This window comes from Pavona decussata, unplaced genomic scaffold (genome assembly GCF_977016875.1).
Source record: "Pavona decussata unplaced genomic scaffold, jaPavDecu1.1 SCAFFOLD_102, whole genome shotgun sequence".
Lineage (NCBI taxonomy): Eukaryota > Metazoa > Cnidaria > Anthozoa > Scleractinia > Agariciidae > Pavona > Pavona decussata.
In genome coordinates, this window is record NW_028145517.1 from 3716318 (window position 1) to 3732133 (window position 15816).

Here is a 15816-nt window from a genome sequence, read left to right on the forward strand (position 1 = left end):
GCTTTGTTTCAGAATTGTTTATTTTTTGTGTTAGAATTAATTTTTACACAGCAAGATGGCAAACAGCTGGTCAAATCTTGATCACCTGAAATAAAATAGGAACAAAAATCAACTGTTTGTGCCAATGCATTGCTTAATGTTCATGGCAAAACTAAAATGACAAATATTCCCCTTGAAGTTCTTTTCATGTTGCCTCACTGTAACGGACATCCTTGCCTTGAAAAAGTTGATTGTTAAAGTCTTGTTACATAAAGCCAGTCCCAGGAAAAAATAATCAATGCAACACTGTTGAAGGTCAACTTGTGGACAACATTGCGTGTGTAACACTCCTTGTTGCAACATGGTTGCAATGAAAACTTGTGTTGCAAGTTGCAGGAAATTTCGGGTGCATTTCTTTGGGAAAATCTGAATTCCGATTTTTGATCAAGATCACTCGGATCATGATGCATCAAAGGAACCGAAAAATCCTTACCCAGAGTGGATTTGTTGGTTCCTTTGATACACCATGATCTGAGTGATCTTGGATCAAAAATCCAGATTTGGATTTTCCCAAAGAAACACACAATTAGACTTGTATACTACTTTTCGAAAACATTGCGGGATACATTGTAGGGATAAATATGTACCCTAGAACTCGTCTGGCAATGTTGCATTACAAGTTGCAAGACGTTTAACAGCACCTTTACTTTCAAGAAAGCTGACTGTGCAATGTTGTCGTGCAATAATTATTAGGGTCATGATTAGAATGGATATTCCAAAAATCAGACGTCCATTGGGAGAACAGTAGCTATTCAGATTCTACTCAATTTCCTTTTTTAAAGGTAAATATAATATCTTGCAAGCAATGGTTACATTTTCCAGCAGAAACATGATTTGGAATATCCATTTTTGGATATCAGCATATTGTTGGGCTGTTGTCTAATACTGGCCCAGTGAAAGGGGTGCCTTGGAGACTAACACAGACCCCAAACATTTGTCTGAGAGATATTATACTTTTCAGCTTGCGCTCCTACATTCTGAACATTGAGCTTCTTGAAACTTTTACTCAAACAACAGCCTTTGTTCACAGTCAGATTATTGTTTCTACAACAGCAAATACTTCACTCCAAGTCTACCTCTGTCTCTTGTGGCAACATGATTTCAACAGACTACTGTTTTGTACATCTCCACTAACAACTTTTCCAATGCATGGAAAGCTCAATTTGTGACTATCCCATACATGTGTGAACCAAGCAATCAGCACTTCATTTTCCCCCAGCCTACATGACAACCACCTGAATGTGGTCTAAGGGTGTTAACTGCATAGAAAAATCTACAGTTACCTATTACCATACCTGGACACATCACATGACAGGTGGTGCTGGCTGCTCGGGTTTTCCTCCTTTGTGTTCTGACACTGGGGTAGTCGGCACCACTTCCTCTTTAGGTTCCACAATACTGACGTGATCTGGGAGGGGCTTCTTGGGCCCTGTTTTACCAGTAGGGTCCCATGGAAGCATGATCTTGACTTTGATACCAAGTACACCTGATGAAAGCAAACAACATTAAAAAAATCTATCACAGGACAATTTATTAGAGTTTCTCTAATCTTACCAATGAAGGCAATAGTTGCATCCATAAGTGTGAATAAAGATCTCAGACCTAACCACCACAAAGACATCATTCTTGAAAGGATAACTAGAAATTCTGACCATCCTAAACCAAAGGAGTGTTACTTTCCTGATCCTGTAAGTTGTGTATTTTTACTGCACAGGGGGTTGTTTATTACCAATTTGCTAATTTTGTGAATTAATGAAAAACACCTGTAGCTTAATGAGTTAAAGAGTAAACAATGAAAAACAGGCTCCTTTCAATAACAAAATTCAAGGTCTGGACCTCAATATCAAGCTGAATTTTAATATTTTGAAAGAAGCCTATTAGCATGACACAGCCTGGGAATTTGCTGGTCACGCACTCCCAAGGAAAATGTGATATTCATTGAAGCTGGGTTTGTCACCAGGTGGGTACATTAAAAATTATTTGGAAATACAAATAAAGTTACACTGGTGGATTAAAATCGTTCTGAAATTATTTACAATAAAAATGTTCCCGATGTTTCGGTCGCAATCACCGACCTTCTTCAGGGGAAGTGAAAGAATTATGCAGAAGCACAGTTATAAACAAGACGCTAGTTAAAATTCAGGATATGTGTCATTTTTTCTTGTTAGCGAGAGTCAAGTGTAAATACTCCTTGGGGAGTAATGCCCCGTCGGCTCGATTGAGTGGGTCTTTGGCGCAATTAATTTTTTAGTTGCCATCATTGTTTGGAAAAGATTACTTTATGAACTGACTTTGTATAATGCTAACATACCCTGTCTGAGGTAGACATGTCTGATGGCAGTATCCACATAGTGATTGGTTGGTTCTCCACTGTGGATCATCAAGCCATCAACAAACTTCATGGACTTGGCACGCTGACCACGCAGCTTTCCAGATACAACAACCTCACAACCCTTAGCACCACTCTCCATGATAAACCGAAGCACACCATAACAGGCCCTGTTAAAATATAACTAACCTTAGTGAAAGAATTGACGTTTTTTTGAATGGGTGGCACAACCTAACAGCAAAAGCTTCACCTTAGTTGATTTTTTAATTGCCATCAATATTGTTCTTAATGAACAAGTTGACCAGCAGCTAAAGATTTTCCTGCGAAACTCCACCAGCCGAGTCCATACGCATAGTAAATAATGATTTATTGAAAATTGAAATTTGAAGAAGGTTTTTGATCTAGTTCCATTGTCATTAGTGACTGTACAATTTGTACAAATACATTCAATTATCTGTCTCCTCGGCCCCCAGGCCAACAACACCAGGGCAATTCCTGAGTATCTGACCTAATTAACAGATTTTGGACAAATTTCCCACAAGTCAGGGCCTCACAGAACAGATCATCTTGAAATCTCACTTTCAAGGAAAGTTGATAAACAGTTTTCAAGTAGTTGTCTTGTATTTAGCACATAACACTTACTGTCGGCAGGTCATTTTGGAAATGGCCTGTTTGGAAATAAGTGATACTACTTCCTACCTTCGTACTGCCAGTCCACCAATCAGCTTGTACCTGAGGGACTCACACTGAGCAATAGCACACAGACCTCTTGTGGCCACTTTTTCTGCATACAGCTGAAAGGAAAGTAAACTTTATTATCAGATGTTTCGTAGACTACATCTGTGTCATAACTCATTACCAACAATAGACTCCTACATTATGCAGCTGTTATTAGGGTCTAATAACAGTTGAATAGGAGACTATACCAACAACAGTGTCAAGGCACCAGAAGTACAAGAAGACTAACAAATGAATTAATGTGTCTTTCAACAACAAACTTTGAACTTCAAGACTTGAACAACAGTACATTTTTTAGTAACATCAATCATTATAGCAGAAGTCTCAAAAAAAAAAAAAAAACAAGCTCAATGAGATCACCCTGTGATTGGTGGATTCTGATCAGCTTTGTTGGTTTCTGGAACTGAATAAATCATCTTCATTTTATTAATTGTACTTTTATGGCAAAATGAATGAAATATGATCCTGATTCCAACCAGTCTGGAAAATACACAAACACAATTACCATGCATTGGTGTATTTCTTTATTAGAACAGTCGCAATTGAATGTGTGGGCCAAGTTTTGGGGTCTTTCAGCAAGTACCAGAGCATACAGTATGTCTGTCTGTATTTGATTTTGTTTTGGAGTTGCCTTGTCTCACATCATTCATGCTCTGCTTGTTTAAAGACTTTACCTCCACAGTGCCCTCAGGGAATCCAAATCTTTTCTGCACCACAGATGTCAGTTCACGGATTCGTCGACCCTTCTCTCCCAGAACGTTCTGTGTTCTGGTGGCCAATATGATGATCTCAGTTCGGATGGGAGTAACACGGACCTCAACACCACTGTAACCATCTTCTGCTAGTTCACGAGTTAAAAACTCGTTCAGTTCGGCTTTGAATACACCATCAGCAACAAACTACACGGACAAAGAGAAACATTTTCAGCATGTCATATAAGGACAAAACGGCTAAACTACAGAATACGGGGTCCGTTTTCCACTATTATAAATTCAAGTGGCTTGGCAGCTCGCCATTCAAATAGAACACTTACTATTCAAACGACTTAACGGATCACCAGTCGCCTTCTATACACGCTTACTATGTCTGGCGAGCTGCCTAGCCACTAAATTATAAGCCTTACTCGTTCTTTAAACTCTGCCTGTCACACAAGCTGCTGAGCCACTAAATTATAAACCTTACTCGTTCTTTACACTCTGATCACAACTGGCGAGCCACTGAGCTGCCTCAATTATCTCTTGAAATGTGGCCCTGTATTCTATAGTTGCTTTGACAAAACTATAACATATATAGCTGGCCAGATCTTCCAACATTGAGGTCAAAAGAAAATATGACGCTATAACAACTAGAAAATGTTTTACGACCTTATCCTCTGACTACATATAAAGCTTCGTTACACCGTTTCAACCAGAATTGAAAAAAGTAATTTCTTCTCTACTTTATAAATACAAATGTTTTCAACAGATCACCACTTAATTTACAGAAGTTATATCATCTGAAAGTAATAAAATAATATTTGCCGTTAAATATGAACGAATACACCAGGATCTTAGCTATTATTTTCGATTTCTTTAGCGAGGAAGCCACTGTTATTCGACTATGATTGACGAGACAACTAGAAATCCACATCAATCGTAGCCATAACTTGACCATCCTTTCCAAGCTAAACCTCAGTTATAGTTTTGAATCATTTAACTTTATTGGTGCGTACAAAATATCTGGGATTATTCCTTTGAAAAGGAACTTTCGCTCATTTTCTAACCTTCTTTTTCTTGCTGATTTGAGCCGCCATGATGACTGCCGCGAAAGAGAACGTTCCCAGCGCACATTGCGCGTTTCATCGCGGTTGGCGCAGGCGCAATCAAGAGTCCGCCATGTTTTCCAGTCGGTGTTTTCGTTCGATTTCGAAGCTTTCCACTTCTGGAAGGCTCATAGTAAGTGAAGATCTCTTTTTGTAAATTAGATTTTTACTTTTCTTAATAAGATCTTTCTATTCTCAGCGCCATGCCTCAAGGCTACAGCAGGGAGGCTGCAGTGAAGGTGAGTAAACTTCACCGGTGCACGCAACACGTGTGGCTTCCAAAACATAAGCTTACATTTTGAGTGCAGTAGAACATATGAACTTGTTAAATAATTTTTGTTCAATGGCATTTGTAGGTCTGGTTCTCCAGAATGGACTTTTGGGAAGATCAACGGCAAATGGCCAACTGTAAGTAAAAAGTTGAGTGGTTGTCAATATCTTCAGGAAATTTGTCTCAAAAGGACTCACTGGAACTAGATCAGTAGGAAACTGGTCAGTGAAGCAAGTGGGATCTTTGGAAGACCTGTATACAAATGAGCAACGAAGAAATTATGATTCCAGTCTCCAAAAGATGGCAGCTCTGCTCTCGTAGTATCATTGGGGTTGGGGGGGGGGGGGGGGGGGCAAAGGGACACAATAAATGGGGGTGGGTGGGGATGGTGGAGAGGGGGATTGGGAGGGAGGAGAGTATCAGGTTTAGGGCAAGTGGGATAACCCAAGTAAAGTGCTGAGAAACAAGGAAGAAACATTGCAAAAATGACAAGAGGTTGGAATGATGGCATTAGGTTTTATGACAGGCAAATGGAAACTATTCCGTTTATTTGTTTAACAGCTTTGCAACACAAAGTAAATTTGGCAGACGCTTTACCAGGAGCCTCTATGCAACAACAGTAGTATGTAAGTATACAATTTTCTGAGATAATTCTGATAACTCATTTTCTGGACAATTTTTTCCTTGTGATCATTTCTTTCCATCTCCTTACTTTTAAACTGGACTTTGCATTCATTTGCGAACTAACAACATTGACGCAGGAATGCCTATCCTCCCACCTCCCCTTTTTCTGTGTTATTTTGAGGTTCAAGTAATCTTTTCCCTGATTTTAAAGAGCAAATCAACATGAGAATTATTGAAGCTGAGTAATTGCTTTGATTACTGGTAGTTTACAATTTATTCTTAGAACATGTCTCAGAAGTAAAATAAGTGGTTGTTGCTGTGATCACTTGTAGGTGTAATCTTGTTCTTCTTTCTGTTTAAGGTGATATTTCCAGAATACCTGAGATCCTGGCTAATGCAGTAACTGAAGGAGCTGGAGTCGACACTGATGTATCTGATGATGACGACGAAATGTCAAGTCCAGTAAAAAAAGGAAAGCATCGGCTAAATCCTGGTTACTAACATTCTCTACGCTGTCAGTATTAATCAAGACAAAGACAACAAGTGCCACAAGAGTTTTAAAAATACAAGGCAAAGAATGAATCAGTTCTATCAATATGATGCGGTGATCATTCCTATGACTGAGGGGTGAAACCAAAAAAATGTTGAGTGACGTAAAACCTCAAAGGCAATGACAGACTGGTGTTGCATGTTTTCAGTCTTTGGAATGTATTTTTATCGGAAAACTTTGCCAAAACTTCAAGAACAATGCTGTCACTACAACAATATAAGAGCTTATGGTGGTGTAGTGTTTAACCCCTGAATTTGTCACCAAGGAGTGGGTAAATGCCAATCTGTAATGGATAGCTAAACAAAGATTCCATTTCTCTTGTTTCTTCTGGTAATTTAAAGCAGCCAAAGTTAAATGGTTGACCGAAAATAATTTCCAGGAATCCACATTGCTGAGCCATAACCCAGAATTTAAAAATAGTTATTAATAACTCTGGATTAGCTTTGCTCCTCTTTGAGAAACTGAGTTCAGGCTGCTTCTAAAATAATGTATTATTTTTATTATTTTGATACAGACTGAGATTTTACTCCTTTTAAGAGACACTGGCAGTGTTAAAGGCAATAATTAGACATTTGAAAATCTTACGTGTCAAACTGACTAGGAAACTCTTTTTGACATTACATTCTTACAGTGTTTGTTTGTTTGTTTGTTTTTAATTATTAAAACATGTGAGATCAACTCTTTACTTTGTATCTGGTTTACTGGAAATGAAATATATGAAATGCATATATTTGAACCGCAGATAAATGAATAAATGAGAGACCATAATGTATGCAACTTAAGCAGTTGCGAAAAGGCTGAAAAAATTTAGGCTTTAATGAGAATCAGAGCCTGATTTTTTCTTTTTCCGGCTTTCTTTTTGCAACTGCTTCAGTTGCATACATAACCGCAGTGGTCTCTCATTTATTTATTCATGTTGTTTTTACTGTCATAATCTTTTAGTATAACAGACCCATTCAACAATGTTGCTTGTTCTGCTGTTTGAGTTGTGTCATGCCCCACATAATGTCTCTCAAATTTAATCATGTTCTTATGCAGATGATGAACATCTAATTTCTCCTTACAATGTCACTCCTTAATCAAACAGGTGATGAGAATAAAGGAAATGATCACTTCAGGTAAAAAACAAATCTTCCCGACTACTACCTTAAGAGATGTATTGAGAACAGTGGAGAGAAAATGCATGGTGATACTTGGGCCTAGTAGTAGAGCATCCGTTGATCTCGAGAAACCACGGAACTGCACCTAGAAGGACCTAATTTAGTTGGCGCTGGCTGAACAGCACCTATTATGCCTGTGCAATCCAACACTGGAGTGGCAGTCTCTATTACAGCAGCTGCACTTGTAGGTGACATTTCCAAGAGCTTGCTTCTGACGGCCTTTCTGTCGGCTGCTCTTTTCTTTAGTAGTTTTTACTTGTGCTTAAAGGGTTCATAACTAAATAAACAGTAGCTGTCTTGAGATATCAGAATGTTCAGAAATAGGCAGTGAAAAGTTGAATGAATGACAATAATAGTGGTGGATCTAGGGAAGCCCCCCCCCCCCTACGCTTAATTTTTTTGCCTTAGCCAGGCCCATAGGGCCAAGGCTCCGAGATATTTCGTTCACAAAGAGAAGAAAGCCCAGTGTTCAAGAGCTCACACTTATTTATTTATACTCTTACTAACCAAGTTCGAGGTCTGTACTGTAAGTTATGGAACAAGTTTTTTGCCGTTGATTTATTGCATAGGCCATAAATCAAAGGGAAAAAACAAGGATCCGTAACTTACAGTACGGACCGAGAAAGCGAGGTTAGTAAGATATTTATTATATCTCTGAGATTAATTGGGTGCGCGGGAAAGGAACAACTTAAAAATGTAGCTGGCTGTACAGTGAAATACAGCCTGCCAAACTAACCAATCACACCACGCATACTAACTGGGAGATATAATAAATTTATTTATTTATTTCTCCAAAATCATGTATTGTTACATTTGATCACATTTCAGAAGTAATACAATATTGAACCGTGGAAGTCTCAGAAGCCTTTCTATGCTTATCTAGGAGACCCCCCCCACTTACTTACAAAAAGTACTAATCGTGTGATGGCTAAACTTATAGCATAAAATTACAATAAAAATTATCATAATTATTATTATGACTAACATTATAGCCCTTACCAGAAGGTCTGGATCTGCCACTTATCAAGAAAATTTAGCTAGAAGAAATCTTGGTAATTCTAGTAAAGTGTTATTCCATATTCTACAGTTAAGTAGTCCAATAATAAACAATAAACACTAAAAGTTCCACGTGTCTGGATTTACGCACCATTAATCAGAAATTCGTTAAACACTTAAAAGTGGAAACTTGTATATTCAAAGTCATGCCATTTGTAACGTGCTTCTTGGAATAACAATGAACTTTCTGGAACTTGCTCTAGATTTGTAGAAAACGTCGTGAACGATGTCTTCTTCTGACAATTCTGTTGAAACATTTAATAGTCCGAGATTTGAGTAAATCATTTTTTTATCCCTATTAAACAAATTTTGCAATTAACAGCATTTTGTTTTGTAACATAATTACATGATGAATCACTGATAATCACGAATAGCGTGACCTCCTGAAAAATCGCTTTTACCTTCGAATAAATTTTGAACGCTTTCATGAATCTCGTTGCGAACAGAATTAATTTCATACGAGGTGCTGAATGTGCACAAACCACTACTGTATATTTGTTTATGTTTGTAGTCGATTGTGCGTTGCCGCACGCCTGTCAATTCCTGCTGTCAATTGTAATTGTTTCTTGACCATTCAGATCGTTCCCTCGGGCAACACCCTCTACACGCCCCCATATGAACTCGCGAAGACGTCAATTTGTTTATTTTTTTCGAGACGAGGAAGCTGTTTCGGTAAAATTCAGTTTGCAACGAAAATTCCATTCAACCATGTTCTTACGATCGATAGGAAGTCGATTTTCGATCCAGAGAGGGTCGCTACTGTTTCGCCGAGTCCCTGTACGTGCTGTAACAGGAGCGCACCAAGCTGTAGTCGAAGAAAATGGCGCCGACACGTCACTGGTAGGTGATGTTTACAGACCTAATTACGCTTAAAAGCTTCACAATAAACGGCGAAAAATATCACAGAAAAAACCTTTCGGGGCTAATTGCACGTTTCGTGTCAAAAAATGTTCTAGTAAAAGATTTGGGGCAGTGTACAAGCCATGGAACTTGGAGCTATCATGGGCCCATTGTTATATTCCATGGGAATAATATCACGAAAAATTTTCGTTATCCGGCATTTGCAAAGTAAAGAGAGAAACCTTGAATAAAAAACAAACCAAAAGCGTCTGAAAGTGAACAAATTAGGGAGAAAAGAGAGGAAGAAAATTTGCTGGAGTACTAAAAAAAGCGAGCTAGTGTGTACTTATTGCAACGTTCGCACCTTTTACGGGTTTTGCACTGCAACAGAATTTTCCTACCGGCCATAACAATATATTACTATAAACGGCTTTTCTCAAACTCCAACGTGACGATTTACTCGAGCTCTCAGCTAAAGGAACTAAGCTGGCACTATTTCGCGTGTTTTTGTGTCATTCAGCTTCAAAAATTTGTCGTCTTCAACGTTCGCGTGAGTTGGACTGAGTTCGTGACACTGAAATTTACGTATACATCACAATTCTCGCGTTCGATCGAGGGTGCTTGTTCCTTAATCTACTCACGAATATCCAATGTTTCACTCAAAACAAACGCAGTGTAATTTCTCAGCGTTTTAATACGTTACAAGTAACTTTTCGTGAGGTAGCGCACTCGTTTGTGGACCTAGAAATAGGGCAAAACGAGCGGTTCATTATGTAATATAAACAACCACTTACATTGTATAATAACTGCTTATTATTCCAACCCTTTGCGAATAAAGTCAAGAACAGGTTTAAATCATAATTTCGGTGAATTTCGTTTCCTTGGTACATGATTTATCTGTTTAGGAACGAATACAACTGCCCTAATGAATTCAACTGGCACATTTGTACGACAAAATGTTAGCTTACAATTCGCAAGCCAAGTGTAATGGTTTATATGTGACGTGGGGTGACCGCCATTGCCACCAGTGTCTCAACAGCGTTAACTAGGATAAATAATAGAAAGGGTGTAGCAGAAACGATAAAACACGATATATAGCTTATGTTTAGTTTTATTTTTCCCACTTCCTGTTTCAAAAGCGAAATCGAAAGGGTTGAGAGCGCTGTAGGCCTCTGCAGGGATTTAGCATGACAACGAGGCTGAAGGGAGAAAAACCTTTACGAGAAAATCGTACATGCGTTGAGAAAATTATTTTCAGGTGTGCAGGAGTTTTTGGTCACCACATTTGGTCAGGATTTGGTGTCGGAGAGTATCATTTGTAGATTGCAGAGCGCACGAAGTATTGCTACCGACATACACATAAACAGACAAAAGTAAACGGAACCACAGCGCACAACAAAGGTTGCTTCTTGGTATGACGGTAATCACCTCGCAACGGAAATGTCAATTGCAATGTTTTAAAATTGCGCATGGATTTCGCCCGTGACTAACCTTGACCTTGAACACCGGGAGGACCGAACATTCTCAGTCCTTATTGGCTTAAAAAAATCAGGTGACAAATTCCGGCATTACTTGACTGCAACTACCACCAGAATAGTTCAGTTTTTGCATTGTTATTTACTCCCCACTAGGCACTGAAAATTTGTGCTGAGATTACACAATTAAAAATTTGAAAGGCAGAATTATTTCCTTCGCAGCCGTTCTTTGTGTCGCCACACAATGAAAGGCTGCGTAGGAGACTGTTGATTGAGGCCCTGCCAGGGGGGGCTCCCGTGTCGCTTGTCTGAATTTTAAAATGTCCCGTGTCGGTGTTTTGTCAGTGCTTCATTTCGCTGTCGGAAATTTAATGAAAATATTTTGTCCTTGTCGGAATTTAAGGTTAGGAAAAACGGTGCGTGATGCGGAAAATAGATCGCGAGCCGAGGTTCTTTATCACCTCAGACCCACACACGCTTACCTTGTGGAAAGGTCTGCTAATAATGCAAATCAACGGGAAAAGTATATGGACGAAGGCTTCACCACTCGCGAGTCACGCCATCCTCTGGATCGCCCTTGCTCGATTTTTCACTGTCTTTATTTTTATTGGTCAAACTTTTCCCTCGTTGGCCTTTACATCACACTAAAATTAGCGCAAAAACATATGAAATCACCGTTCTTTGTCGTTAATTCTCGGCCTTATTGTCACTGTCGGAGTTTTGTCGAGAAAAGTTGTCTTTTGTCGCAAATTTATTTCATGCGCTGTCGCTACTTTTTGGGCCATGTCGCTTGTCGGAATTTACCCTGGCAGGGCCTCTTGATTCATATGGAGAGGGCGAGGGGACGAAAACGAGGGGGGACTGTCCTCTTGGCGCAAAACTCGAGCTTGAATCTCAAGAGCAATCTAGTCCTCAGACGAAAAGGGACGCAACCTCTGAGAACAAGATTTTGACCAGAGGGTCACAAAAGGCTAATTTCACGTACTGAGGGAGCCCATTTCTTATAAGCCCGGTTGCTTCCCTTGGGCTTCCTCGCCATTAGTGTTCAAATAATAATAATTTGCATTTGTATACTTTTTTATGGCAAACAATAAGCTGAACTGAACTGAACTGAGCGAGCTCGAGGTCGGTTTTCTTCAAGAAAACAAGTTTTGAAGAATTGCGGGTGCATTGGAGACACCCACGGCTAGAGTCTAATCAATTTGGGGCGGATTCTCCGGCTGCGCGCGCTAATGTTATTCCATTTCCGCATTTGTTTACGTAAATGCGCGCAAACATTGCCGGCTGTTAAGCTGAGGAACGTATTCCTTGCATGTCTTTTGCGAGATTCGTGCGAAAACTCTGCTTAGAGGTTTCAAGGAAAAATAACTGGATATTTAAAGGATATAGTTCTCGTTCTCCCTGGCCCCCTTTGACCCAGGTTCCTGGAGTTCCGTCCAAGAAGGTAAATGTAGATCACTATCAAAACGCGTCAGAGGAATTTAGAGCGGTTTTCAATTAAGTGTCAAAAGTAATTTCGCGTTTGCTTTAGTTTGCATTACCACGCTCTGTGATTGGTTGGAAACCATTGGAAACCACGCTAATTAAACCTAAGTAACCGTTATCAAACCGAAACTAAGGCCACTTCGAGATTGGAGGGTTTCGAAAGTCGAAGCAGCTATTTTCCGGAGGCAGCGTGGTCGAGGAGGCAGCGTGAGGCGCCGGACTTGAAATCCGGAGGTTCCGGGTTCAAGTCCCGCTCTGACCACTAGATGGAGTTGTTTCTCGGTAGCCCCAAGTTCAACTCCTCGGCCGCGCTTGTAAACTGGTCTACCTCCTGCCAGTTGGGATTTTTTACCATGTTATTTTCAATTTAAATTATTTCTTTGTGACGTTTAATGCTCGGCCCCACTAGCACTTGTGCTATAAACACTGCCGAGGATAAATTAAGGTTATTTTTTCCCTTCACACAGTCATTTTTGTGCAGTTTTCATCTCTCAGTTCTAATTGTTTTTGTTTGCCCTTTGGCATATCGTCAATCTTAACACGACCAAAAACAGCGCCAGCACTTTCTTTGTCTGCCGGCAAAGTCTCGCACTTCCACAGATAATGCGCGTTTTCACAATGATGTGTTTTCACATGAATCGTCCATCCTAACTTTCTTACGGCAACACGTTACAAGGTTCGAAGACAGGTTTAAAACTTGCAATGCATTGCTGCAACAAATTGCTTCGTTATCAAGTCATGTTTGTGCATGTAAGCAATCACAGTGAAAACGATTGCAAATGACGCAGTGAACAAAGGGGAACTTTAAGCGATAAAGAAAAATTCAGTACCAAGCGCTGGAAGACTTGAGCAAGCTACCAACTGGTTTGGTTTTGCGCCTGATTGCGTATGCCCAGTATTTCCTTTGTTATCAGTCGTTTTCTGTTTAAATATACTTTTTATATAACCAGCTACAACCGATGACGACATAGCTGCCATCACTCGATTTGTTTTCTCATACTTCTCACCCCTAAATCGAAATCTAAACTTATAATCCGCAATGGGATAAGCCCATCACAGCAGATATATGCACAGTACTTGTGAAGTGGGTAGAGTTATATGTAAAATTAGATGCAGATGTCTTAAAAAAGAACTGTCAAGTCACATGGTCTGATTAGCAAATTATTGGTACCTCGATGACGATAAGGTGTCACCGGTACAAACCTCTATCATGCCTTCGGAAGGAGGTTCCAGTCACAAATTTTTCCCCTTCCAAACGGGGCAGTAGCGTGTTCTCTTTTCAAACAATCAATTCATTTCAGTGTCTGACTCTCAGCCTGCACGAAGGTTTGGGTTCAGTGTAATGTCAGTAAAGCTTATTTGTTTTGCTACTGTTTTTCTCTTCAGATGAGATACAAGAGCGTTGATGATTTTATGAGCCATGTTATACAGAAGAACCCGGGGGAACTGGAGTTTCACCAAGCCGTGCACGAGGTCATAAGTTCCCTGTGGGACTTTCTCAAGATCAACCCCGTCTACCTTGAGGGGAACATCTTGGAGCGCATCGTGGAGCCAGAAAGGGTCGTTATCTTTAGGGTCCCTTGGAGGGACGACAAGGGAGAGATCCATGTCAACAGAGGCTTCCGAGTGGAGTTCAACTCAGCCATAGGTCCGTATAAAGGAGGGCTACGCTTTCATCCTAGCGTCAATTTAGGAATTCTGAAGTTCCTTGGATTTGAGCAAGTTTTCAAGAACAGCCTCACGACCCTGCCCCTTGGAGGTGGAAAAGGAGGATCGGATTTTGACCCTAAAGGGAAGACGGATAACGAGGTGATGAATTTCTGCCAGTCATTCATGTCTGAGCTCCAGAGGCACATCGGCCCGAACACGGATGTCCCGGCGGGAGATATTGGAGTCGGAGGCAGGGAAATTGGTTATCTGTTCGGCCAGTACAAGAAAATACGCAATGAATTCACCGGGGTCCTCACGGGGAAATCCTTCAGCTTTGGCGGAAGTATGCTGCGCCCGGAAGCCACGGGGTACGGACTGGTGTACTTCACGGCCGAGATGCTCAACACGCGAAACGAGACCTTTCGAGGCAAGGTGGTGACGGTGTCGGGATCGGGTAATGTGGCGCAGTTCGCCGCGGAGAAAGTCCTGCAGTTGGGTGGAAAAGTGGTCACGCTATCTGACTCAGAAGGGACCGTGTACGATAACGCCGGATTGGACAAGGAGAAGATCGAGTTTGTCAAATGGCTCAAGAACGTGAAACGCGGTCGCATCAGCGAGTACGTGGAAAAGTATCCTGATGCCGAGTTCTTCGAAGGAAAGCGACCCTGGTTTGTGAACTGCGACGTTGCCCTGCCGTGCGCCACTCAAAACGAGGTGAGCAAAGAAGACGCGCAGATGCTGATTAACAATGGATGCTATTGTGTCGCAGAAGGAGCCAACATGCCCACAGAACCTGATGCTGTAGAAGTGTTCCAGGATCACAAGATCTTATACGGCCCTGGCAAGGCGTCCAACGCTGGAGGCGTAGCCGTTTCCGGTCTGGAGATGTCACAAAACAGCCTGCGTCACGCCTGGACCCGAGAAGGCGTCGATGAGCGCTTGCATGACATCATGGAGAGCATCCATAACACGTGCGTTATGTACGGCGCAACGAAAGATAGCGGTTACATCGACTACGTCAAGGGCGCCAATATAGGAGGCTTCATGAAGGTGGCCCAATCGATGTTGGAACAAGGAGTTGTATGAAGATTTCATCCAGACCGCTCCGTGAATTTTTTATTTGAATATTTTTCTTTTAAGGAGAACTAGACTATATTCTTTTTGAAATATATAGGGTCAACACGTTTGCTGGTGTATCCGGTATCAGCAATTTGTAACGAGAATAGATTATCTTAAGGTAGTTAGTAACTACATAAATTATTTATCTGGCTTTGCGTTAGATGTAAAATCAAGTGTTCTGTAAGGTACAGCTTAGTTAAGTTTATTTCGGTTATTTTATCCGTCAATTGCTTTGTTTATACCATGCATAAAAGATATCCATGTTTATACGTCAACTGATTAACTAGTTTAGCTACGGATTCTGAGTTTGCTTTGTTATATATTCAATTAAATAACGAATCCAAATGATGTTGATACGAAATAGAAGTTTGATGATTTTAATGTACTTTCCTTTTTGGAAAAGAGGGAAGTTTTGTAGAAACGAAAGTCTTTGTAATTGGGTTTACAGTAAAATTTGTGTGTTTTAAAAAAATTCCCACCGGGTGATAGCGTAACACTGTAATAAATAGGGGAATTAGCAAGATGTTCCGGTCGTTTTGTGGAATAAAAGTTTACGAAATCTGTGAGAGTAGAACAAACATTTGAGAAAACGCGGAGTTGTAAGCATACCCATATAAGGAACATGTAGCCTAGCCTTGCTCCCAGACTCTCCGTTATAACCCGAGGCATATCATGTTCC

At 40.4% G+C, this 15816-nt stretch overlaps 3 protein-coding genes across 4 annotated transcripts; 2 read left to right on the top strand and 1 right to left on the bottom strand.

Annotated features, from left to right (window-relative positions):
- Nucleotides 1-2: 2 nt before the first annotated feature.
- On the bottom strand, nt 3-4988 carry LOC146471702 (small ribosomal subunit protein uS3B). The gene is made up of 6 exons (XM_085120231.1): nt 4869-4988; nt 3781-4005; nt 3068-3162; nt 2351-2538; nt 1335-1525; nt 3-85 (listed from the first exon to the last, which is right to left on the bottom strand). The coding sequence occupies exons 1-5, from the start codon at nt 4896-4898 to the stop codon at nt 1344-1346; spliced, it is 720 nt and encodes a 239-aa protein (XP_084976357.1). The 5' UTR covers nt 4899-4988; the 3' UTR covers nt 3-85; nt 1335-1343.
- On the top strand, nt 4897-7035 carry LOC146471703 (uncharacterized). Its single transcript, XM_085120233.1, has 5 exons — nt 4897-5040; nt 5107-5146; nt 5264-5315; nt 5740-5804; nt 6164-7035. The coding sequence occupies exons 1-5, from the start codon at nt 4897-4899 to the stop codon at nt 6301-6303; spliced, it is 441 nt and encodes a 146-aa protein (XP_084976359.1). The 3' UTR covers nt 6304-7035.
- A 2144-nt stretch (nt 7036-9179) lies between these two features.
- LOC146471704 (uncharacterized) lies at nt 9180-15701 on the top strand. Of its 2 annotated transcripts, none has more exons than XM_085120235.1 (2): nt 9180-9408; nt 13755-15701. In XM_085120235.1, exons 1-2 carry the CDS (start codon nt 9184-9186, stop codon nt 15102-15104), a joined length of 1575 nt encoding a protein of 524 aa, XP_084976361.1. In that variant the 5' UTR covers nt 9180-9183; the 3' UTR covers nt 15105-15701. The 2 variants fall into 2 exon arrangements, with proteins under 2 accessions (XP_084976361.1, XP_084976362.1); XM_085120236.1 differs by lacking the exon at nt 9180-9408 and adding an exon at nt 12141-12327.
- Nucleotides 15702-15816: the final 115 nt, after the last annotated feature.

What these genes read in the sequence shown, in the direction of transcription:
- LOC146471703 (XM_085120233.1), top strand. Translation starts at nt 4,897, where the DNA reads ATGATGACTGCCGCGAAAGAGAACGTTCCCAGCGCACATTGCGCGTTT. An exon ending in CCACTTCTGGAAGGCTCATA is followed by an intron (nt 5,041 to 5,106) that starts GTAAGTGAAGAT and finishes TTCTATTCTCAG; the next exon opens with CGCCATGCCTCAAGGCTACA. An exon ending in GCAGGGAGGCTGCAGTGAAG is followed by an intron (nt 5,147 to 5,263) that starts GTGAGTAAACTT and finishes TGGCATTTGTAG; the next exon opens with GTCTGGTTCTCCAGAATGGA.
- LOC146471704 (XM_085120235.1), top strand. Translation starts at nt 9,184, where the DNA reads ATGAACTCGCGAAGACGTCAATTTGTTTATTTTTTTCGAGACGAGGAA. An exon ending in ATGGCGCCGACACGTCACTG is followed by an intron (nt 9,409 to 13,754) that starts GTAGGTGATGTT and finishes TTTTCTCTTCAG; the next exon opens with ATGAGATACAAGAGCGTTGA.
- LOC146471702 (XM_085120231.1), bottom strand. Translation starts at nt 4,898, where the DNA reads ATGGCGGCTCAAATCAGCAAGAAAAAGAAG. An exon ending in AAATCAGCAAGAAAAAGAAG is followed by an intron (nt 4,006 to 4,868) that starts GTTAGAAAATGA and finishes TTGTCCGTGTAG; the next exon opens with TTTGTTGCTGATGGTGTATT. An exon ending in ACATGTCTACCTCAGACAGG is followed by an intron (nt 1,526 to 2,350) that starts GTATGTTAGCAT and finishes TGCTTTCATCAG; the next exon opens with GTGTACTTGGTATCAAAGTC.